The sequence below is a fragment of the Salmo trutta genome, chromosome 19 (assembly GCF_901001165.1).
Source record: "Salmo trutta chromosome 19, fSalTru1.1, whole genome shotgun sequence".
Classification (NCBI taxonomy): Eukaryota; Metazoa; Chordata; class Actinopteri; order Salmoniformes; family Salmonidae; genus Salmo; species Salmo trutta.
The window spans coordinates 52,434,326-52,443,248 of NC_042975.1; the positions used below are offsets into that span (position 1 = coordinate 52,434,326).

The following is an 8,923-nucleotide window of genomic DNA, read 5'->3' on the forward strand; positions in this document are numbered from 1 at the left end:
TCATTTCGAAACAGTTCCAAGAAGTATCCTAATCTATCCGTTATTTCATTTATGTGGGCTAAATCTCCCCTGGCTTTTCACCAGAAATTACCCATGCATAACGGAGATGAGCTCAAAACAAGAATAAACTGTTAGGCTTCTGTGTAGACACAAATCACTTTATTTGAATAAAACGAGTGACATGTAACACAAAGGAAATATATTGAGAGGAAACATTGGAATTATTTCAAAATTACTAAATGGTTGGTTATTTTATCTGGTGTAACTTATTGGTCGTAATCGTGTTGCTGAAATGTGTGAGGCTTAATATTGAAAGTAATAGAATCTCAATATCACAAAATAACATTAATACACATTGCATTAAAAGCTGTATTTCAGAAACATGATTGTATATCGCCAAGATAACAGACCATATTTGAAAAAGATGCAGTGTCCTACCCATTCATCCAAAAGATTGATAACAAATAATTACATTATATTAAGATCTTAACTATTCGTTAAGACATTTAAGAGTTATTGCATTTCAACTTAAATTCATTCAAAAAGCAACAGCAATTCAATTGGATTAATTCCTATTAAAGATCAAATTAGATTTTCAAATTTAAAGATGATATATTGTTACATTTGCTTAAAGCAGATTGACCGTTTTTAGAAAAATTTAGAATTGTACCTAATTATAAAATAAAGTTTTATACTAAATTAATTGACACTGCATCCTCGTAGACAAAAGCGGGAAAGAACATGAAAAGCTATCACAAACATTCTAGTGAAAAATAGTTTTTTTGTTCTTTTTTAGAAAAAAAGCAAAGGCTGACTACCTACCTACCATCTCTCCTTCAAGACACAATTGAAAAAGTCTTTATAAATTAGACGAGTATACCCGCCATATAAAATCACAAACCCTGATTTGCTTTTACAGCAAGTAAAGAGACAGAGGGTCCCACATTGATTTCTGAAATCCTATACCATCTAATCCAGTGAAGAGAAACGACTAGGAAAGAGCTAGAGACAAGTGAATTTGCTGAGCGAGAGCATGGAATGTGAGGCTGCTATGGAATCAGTGCACAGTAGCTATATAGCATTATATAGACAGACAGAACTTGTTAATTTTAGTAGCCATGAAAGTCTTTGCCATGCAAAAAAATCTTCAGTCAAGAATTACCAACTTACATACTTCTAGAACTTTGGGCATGAATTGCATAACCTGAGCTATAAAACTGATTGTATCATATTGCAATTAGCATTTAAGGGGACAACACTTTCAACAAAATCTTAAGTCTTCCCTAAAGGCTGTTTTTGCATTCATATTTATATTACTTTGCTTTCAATTATTGGAATAATAATTTGGGAAAATATACAAATAGTGCAAAGCTCCCACAAATAAACAAAGATTGTCTTTTGATAAAAAGCTAATGAGTATATTGAACCAGTAGCTAAGTTATTGACATCAAGACCAGTGTAAGGCCTTAGTTGAATCACATTAGTCTAACCAGTATATAAAAAACACCACTGGTGGAAATCAAACCCATCTCCATTCAACAGGAAACCCATTCAGAAATTGATTGTCAGCTGAGACATTACAGCATCACAGTGCAGGCTTGCTTGGTTAGTGCCGATTGCCGAAACAGTGGAAGTATAAAGTAGTTGTTTGACTCATAAAAAAAAAATCACGTCATCAAAACATGCAATTGAACCCCTTTGTCGCCCCCCACCCTGACCCTCCCAAAGAAAAATACAAAAATTAATATTCAATTTGAAAACATTGAAAAACTAACATTTCCCTGTCATTTTTTCTTCAAATCTACTTGCAGAAAGTCTTCATCATCTTATCTTCATCATCAGGCGTCGGTGTCCGGTTGCTTGAGCCGCTGACTGCGGGCCTTGTACACTTCGATCAGTAGGTCTTTAACATACTGGATCTCCCTCTCCACTGACTCTGCTTTGTCCCGAAGTTCCCGGTTATGCCCCTCCAGACCGTGCAGCTGCTCCTCAAGGCAGTCCAGCTCTGCCCTTTTACGTTGGCGATACCTGGTAGGGTGGGGTCAAATGGGAGAAGATAGGATCAATCAGAGTGAAATCAAAGTAAAAGTCAAATGCCAGTGGCAATGTTCTATTTAGTTCTGTTATCAACAAATCAGACAACAAAATTTGGATAACCACAAACCTGTCGATTCAGAGTTGAGATAAGCACACACAACTCAGACTTTCGCTAAAATCATTTATTGATGCAAATGGGAGACTTGTGTAGAAATTGTGCGCAGATCTCAAGTTTGAATACCACCTTAAGTTTTCAGCGCTTGGTTGAATCATCATACCTATGAGCGGCAGTCTTGTTTTGGTCTCTCTTCTTCTGCTTGCGCTCTGGCGGATGGTGGACCTCCCCTGGCATTGTTTCGTCCAGCTCAGGCTTCGCGAGGGGACAGGGGTCCTCCTTCAACCCCAACACCACCTGCCTGTCAAGAGCCTCCCTATCCATTGCCAGACACTCAGAGCCCTGCTGGTCCTCTAGGAACCCACCACAGTGGAAGTCATGATGTTGACGGCCCATCTCTAAACCCTCTGCCTTGACCTGCTCGCTGACCGTCCCTTGGAAGCCGTGGTGGTAGGAGGCCTCTGATTGGGACGCTGCCTGAAGATAACAACCCTCACTAGTCTCCGTCTTCCAAGGAATAGTGGACATCTTGGAAGACAACTCACCGACTACGCCAACTTTGACATTACTACTCAACAATTCTATCTCACTGCTACTAGCACATCCTCCACCACCACTACTGACATTCACTTCCCTCATGCCATACATCAACAGCTCCTCTTTCTTGTGTGGGATATCCAACGGCCCGCCAAAGCCACCATACCCACTGCCAACAGCTATGACCTCTTCCGCGAACTGACAATTTTTCTCTTCCTTGGGTAAAAAGGGGCATCTTCGAATCTCAACTCCACTGCCTAGGCAGTAACCTTTCCCGACTACCCGCTCGTCCTCTACACAGCTGTAACTGCCACTTAGAGTCACCGATGGGTTACTTCCTTTGGAACTCCATATGCTATTCTCGTAGACCTCGCCCACCCTCACCCCATCTGAAACTCTTTTGCGACTACACCCATTGGGGCGATTGCTACAACTGTAAGGGGCGTGTCTAGGCAATTTTGATCGCCCAATGGGCCCACCTCCGCAAAAGCTCAGCAGGTCTAGTTCCCCAGTTGCCAGGGTAACAAGTAGAGGGCTGTGTTCCGATTGGTTGGAGGTGGAGTATGATGACGCATGAAAGGGCAACTGGTAGTATGACTGGTGGGGACCCACTGGCGGTGGACCCTTGTCGCATTTTCCCAGTTTCGGTCCTTTCTCCGGCAGCGGTTCAGACAGGAAGTAGTCCTCCAGTTGAGCGAGTTCCTCTTGCAGCAGAGAAGTCATTACCTCCAAGTCAGAGGGCACCTGGATGTCATGCTGAAGGGGTGAGGGAGGAAGGGAGGAATTGGGGGAGGGAGAGGGGTGAGGGTTTGGGAGGTACGAGGAGAAATCCACTTCTTCCGTCATCCAGTCCGTGAGACCATCACCTATTGAGAGAAGAAAAATACAAAATTGTCATCAATGCAAGAAACATCATCGTTAATTGATTGTAATTAATTAAAACTACATAGCAATGGTAATGAAATCTTAAACGTCGATAATGGAAAAACAAATAACGTGTTTGTATTTTAAAGCCTGAACATTAAAATGAGTGAAAACAACTTAAATCGTTTAGTAAAAAGTAGCTACATTTCAACAGGAAAAAACTTCAGACGTTAACTACTTTATTACTCACTGTTCGAAGGAGAACGAATGTGCTGCAGTGCGGTGCCCACCTGAAATGTGGAAAAATAAAAAAGCGTACTCTGCAACTCACCAATTAAGTGCTGGCTCTCCTCTGGCACCTCCCCCCTGCACTCCTGTGATTGGCTGAGGTTAGCCTGTGGGTGAGAGAGAGCGAGGGGGTCTGCCGGGCAGACGCGAAGAGTCTTCCAGAGAGGAGCTGCTGACGTTGCCATCATTTTGTCTATTGGTCTTTTGATTCAATCCGATTAGTCCGATCGTAAGATATGAGTTGGTGGGGTCTGAGAGTTGAGCCACAGTGAGCAGGGCTGGGTGAGCATAATGACACCTATAGGAGATAAAGAATGAGTAGGGAGGCGTTTAAAGCGAGTCATTAAAAACTATACACTGACACTATGGGTTGCTGATCATCATCACAGAAACAGTGGCTGAGACATTTCTTAAAACAGTATGGGTCACTCATCATACAAAAATAATAGATGTCCCACTTAACAAAGGATCAACAAGAAAACATATTGGGTTGAACCCATTCAGTCTCTAGGTGGCTAAGTAGGTAATGACCTCAACAGGTTTGCAAGCCCAACACTTACAACATTACGTTAAAAAATTGTGCTTTTGAATAGCAGGCAATCACAATAAATAGAAATATAACCTAATGTTGCACTATTACCATGTTATCATATTGTTATTAGTGCAAGTAACACATGTCCTCAAGGTCCCACTCCCAACTGAGGTTCTTGGCTTTTTGAACGTACCCATCTGACCTTACAAAATCTTAAAAGGTTCAGATCATAAAGGTGCGATAACATCCCAAGCCAAACCCACAATACAGACAGCAACATTCACACATTATGTTCACTTACATACAGTAAAAAAAAACAAAAAACGGTATAATCGTCAGAAATAAAAGATCTCTCAAAAGTCAGAATAACTTCACAGGAACTGAGAGTCCGTTGGTGTGCTGTCATACCGACCACACCACAAATGTTATGTTGATGCATTCAAAACACGTGGGCTTAAGCAAATGACATAATGCACACCTTGTTATGTTCTAGGATAACCCAGGCTCATCTGGAGCACCGCTACTTCCTCAATACGGTTAACTATCTAATTGGCCTACTCTAAACAATCAGCCTTCACATGCACCATTTAAGACGTCATTAATAATAGAGAAACACCTTAGCCTAATGGTTGTCTAACTATAACAACAGCTTAATTAATGGATACTCAGACAAAGTGAATAGAAAAACAAAAGAAACCTATTCCCACACGACAACACCTTTTGCCAAGACAGACTAAAATATACTGAGCCAATAAAGTTTACAGTAATGGCCATACTACATTTATCACAAAAATAGTGCGTTTTTAAAAAATGTAACAGCAATAACATACGGTTATTATTTGCCTTTTGCTGCCATTGTCATTATCATTTATGGGCTGCCTATTTCTATTGTTGTGGTGTGATTACTGTTGTTGTTGACAAAGTTTTCAGCAGTCATCACACCGCTGTAGCTATTATAAACGTTCAGTTCAAAATACCACCCGTAGATTACATTATTGAGTTAAATGTATCTCAGACCGATAACAATGTAATATGCACAACAGTTCAAGCGAGTGGGCTGGCAACAAAGTTTCGAACGCTTCAGAAAAGATCAAATGTAACAAGTGTCACTTACTCCATTCTTGCTGAAAATTCTTGTGAGTTTGGGGTGCGTTGCAAGAGCAAAGCACGGCGTCTTTCGGGGGTCCGAGTTCTTCTCAAATTTAACAAGCCATGGCTCCCTTGGAAAATCCGGGACAGAAGTGAAGACTTGTTGTTGCTTCTTTGTTGTGATGAACTTGATGACTGAGAGACGATTTATTGAGCGAGAGCATCAGTTCATTCACACCTAGCAACCGGCTGCGTCACGATGGGCAGGCAAACCATGCTGTAGATTCCTCCGCCCTCTCTCTCCAACCTCTTGTTTTCAAGACATCCACGCACGTTCCAGTGTGAGACTTGGGAGAATATCTATTCAATATATTTGCTATTGGTGGAGATGTCTTTACAATCATATTGACAATCGATGTTTAGGTGGGAGGAGGAGGAGGTAGGCTATAGCTGGTTCCCTATCAGAGCAGGTGCTCAGGAAATGTAAACATGCCTGATGCCAAAAAAAGTGACTTATTCTTGATGCCACGGGGCGTAAACCCACTTATGCGCCTCATTGTTTACATGGGGACTATTTAATTTCATGCTGCGAGGAAGGACACCATATGCTATACAGGGGATGCTTGGTTGCTATTGCAACTCGGTTGCATCAGCGCTTCAGGCAGAGCGCAGATTCGCTGGATGCACCGAACCTGTCGCTCCGCTATTGGCTGTGGAAGGATAGATCTGTTGCCCGATTGGCTACCCGGTGCTATGGATTCATCCCGGTGGTTTTTCAGTTTACCGCTCTCTGTGCACATGTTCCACGTAAACAACATCCCGAGTGTAAACGGAGGAAGAGGGAACGTTTCCAAAGAGGCGGCTGCGGCACATTTATCTATGTTCTGAAAAGGGTTAGCATGTTGTATTGGGATTCCACTATAGGCTACGTTGTAGCCCAAGCATTACTCATGTAAAGTGGATTATACCTGGTTTGTAACATTGTCATAAAGATGTGCTACAAATAACGTGTGAGAAATGTCTTAAATTGCATGTAGGCTATGGGAAATTTTTCATGCGGCCCAAAATCCATGTTAAAAAAAGATAACACTTAAAAGCAGGAGCTTATAGGGTTACACCGATTAAACACCTATTAAGCTTGTATTCCATTTCAATTGTCTTGTCTAGGCTATAGAAAACTGCTTGGTGGTGAGTAAATGAACAACAGACGAAGAAAAACAACCACTCCAATCACCCCATCCCTTGTTCGTGGGTAGCCTAATATTGTATCATATGTAGACCAATTTATACTCTAGACCCACAGGGTGATGTGGAAACTGTAGCTACCTACTGTGATTAAACGATAGCAAGTGGAAACGACTCATTTAATCGCATCTTCAGCACATTTTATTTAGCCTGTAGGGGGTTGGCTTGAAGGAATCTTCCGCTTCACACCCCCTGCTCCCCTCTGCCTGTTGCTGCCTCGGCACACCTGACACGCGCGCTCCTGGAACTGGATTATAGGTTGTGATGTAAACAAACCGCATTAGATAAGTGTTAGGCTACATTGTTTTTGTTTTGGTAGTATCCTAATTCACTTGAAAATGGCATGCATCTCATGGGGGTTATGTTTAGGCATAGGTTTATGTCTGATACTTAGAAGCCTAAAAGCTTGCCCTGGGAGACACAGCTGGTCTAATCAAATTAATACACTGATAAATTAAATCCAGCTAATGACGATTATGAAAAGAATAAGGCCTTGTTTTTCGCCCCTTTCAGCAAATCCAAAAGCTGATTGAAGGAGCGGTGTCTTCCTGTTGCTATAGTAATAGCGAACACTGCCCCCTATTTTAGACGTGTTTTCTGGTTGCTGTTGCCATGGGATTTGCAGTGCTTGCTCTCTTTCCCTTCCTCTCTCCTCTTGTCTCGAGCTCGACCCATGTTTCCCCTCTACCAGCTCACACCTGCTGAGTTGCATCTCTGAAAAAAGTTTTCATGTTTGCAGTATTCTTTTGCCACATTCATAAGGACAAACTGTTTATGTCTGTGTACAATTTCTAAGGCGTTTGACTCCTTGTTGTTGGATGTCTAACTAAAAACATAAAAATAACGACATATGGATAACATGGACCTCACCTTATGTAATCTATTCAGGGAAATTGTTTTAAGCATCACCACATTATGTTGGGTCGCATAGCCTACCTATATTGTTGTCTAGAGGTAATGTGTTCAGGTGATAATGTATTAACTTGTCATCTAAAAGCTTCCGCATAACCAATAGACCTACCCAGAGAGTTAAGAGTTGCCTAACTCAAAAGAGAGTATTTACTAAAGGTCAATGGGGTTTGATCTGCATGGGAAACACCCTGTTTCATTGAGACAAGTAGCCCTAGTAGCCTAATTACAGCCATGGGATGGAGACAACCTCTCTACACATGCCGTCCCAAATAACACTAAACCTTCGAGTATCATAGCACATCCTTTGAAGTTGTAACACTGTACTAACGCACATGACGGTTCACAGTTGAGTTGTAGAAGAGCGACCTGATGCAATCTAGATACGCGCGATCGTAACGGAGACGAGAGTGAGATATAATAATGGTTGTTAAAGTGAGTATGTCTCGCAGGAAAGCGCTGACTCCTCTCGCGGGCCGTGTTAATTGGTCCACGGAGAGCACTACTGTTTGCGCAGTGTGAGAGGTATCCAGTGTACCGCACATGGCCTTATGCTGGATTTGTTCCCAAGTCTCCACTCCACTATACCTAGATTTAATTCCCTCTGTCAATATGTTTTAACTCCAGTCTCCACAAGTGTATACAAGTGCAGCAAATATTGAAGCTTTAAAAAAAAAGAAACGCAAGGTAGGCCCACTGAAAGTAGCCTAGTCTACAAGGTAAAAATCTGTGGGTTTTCTTATTTGGCCTTCAATTTGAAAACACAACTACAGTTTGTTAATAAAGAATGTTGTTGCAAATCGATAGGCCTACCAATCAATCTATTCTCAATGTATAGTTTCTGTCAATTAACTAAGCTACCGTATGCCTACATCGCACACGTCACCCATCCAAACCAGTGAAATTAGAAAATGATAACCTAATTAATATCAGCAACATTGCACCCGTCGCTATATGAAATAGTCAAACCCAGATATAATGCCTTGTCTGCGAGTTTTTGCAAGTTATTATATTTATTTGTGAGTCTAAAGTGAACATACAGCACATGAAGTAAGCAAGTCAGAAAGCTAGGAGCACAGCATGCCAAGTGCATGTATGGCACATTAGTACGGGTTTCATCACCATTTCATCACACACCAACCAACTCTCTCTGAATTCATTGTTGTCTACAACTTTTACATCCCCTCCTTGAACATACGATCAAAACATTTGAAACTGAAAGAATGAATGACTTGTGAAGGGTATGCATGCATTCCAATAGGGATTTGTGATATTAACATTAAGCTGTGTAGCTTGCATGTTTTTTT

At 41.4% G+C, this 8,923-nt stretch overlaps 1 protein-coding gene across 1 annotated transcript; it reads right to left on the reverse strand.

Annotated features, from left to right (window-relative positions):
• Window positions 1-137: 137 nt before the first annotated feature.
• Window positions 138-5,894, reverse strand: atf5a (activating transcription factor 5a). Its single transcript, XM_029701695.1, has 4 exons — window positions 5,488-5,894; window positions 3,885-4,139; window positions 2,316-3,555; window positions 138-2,028 (listed from the first exon to the last, which is right to left on the reverse strand). The coding sequence occupies exons 2-4, from the start codon at window positions 4,027-4,029 to the stop codon at window positions 1,839-1,841; spliced, it is 1,575 nt and encodes a 524-aa protein (XP_029557555.1). The 5' UTR covers window positions 4,030-4,139; window positions 5,488-5,894; the 3' UTR covers window positions 138-1,838.
• Between the last annotated feature and the right edge of the window lie 3,029 nt (window positions 5,895-8,923).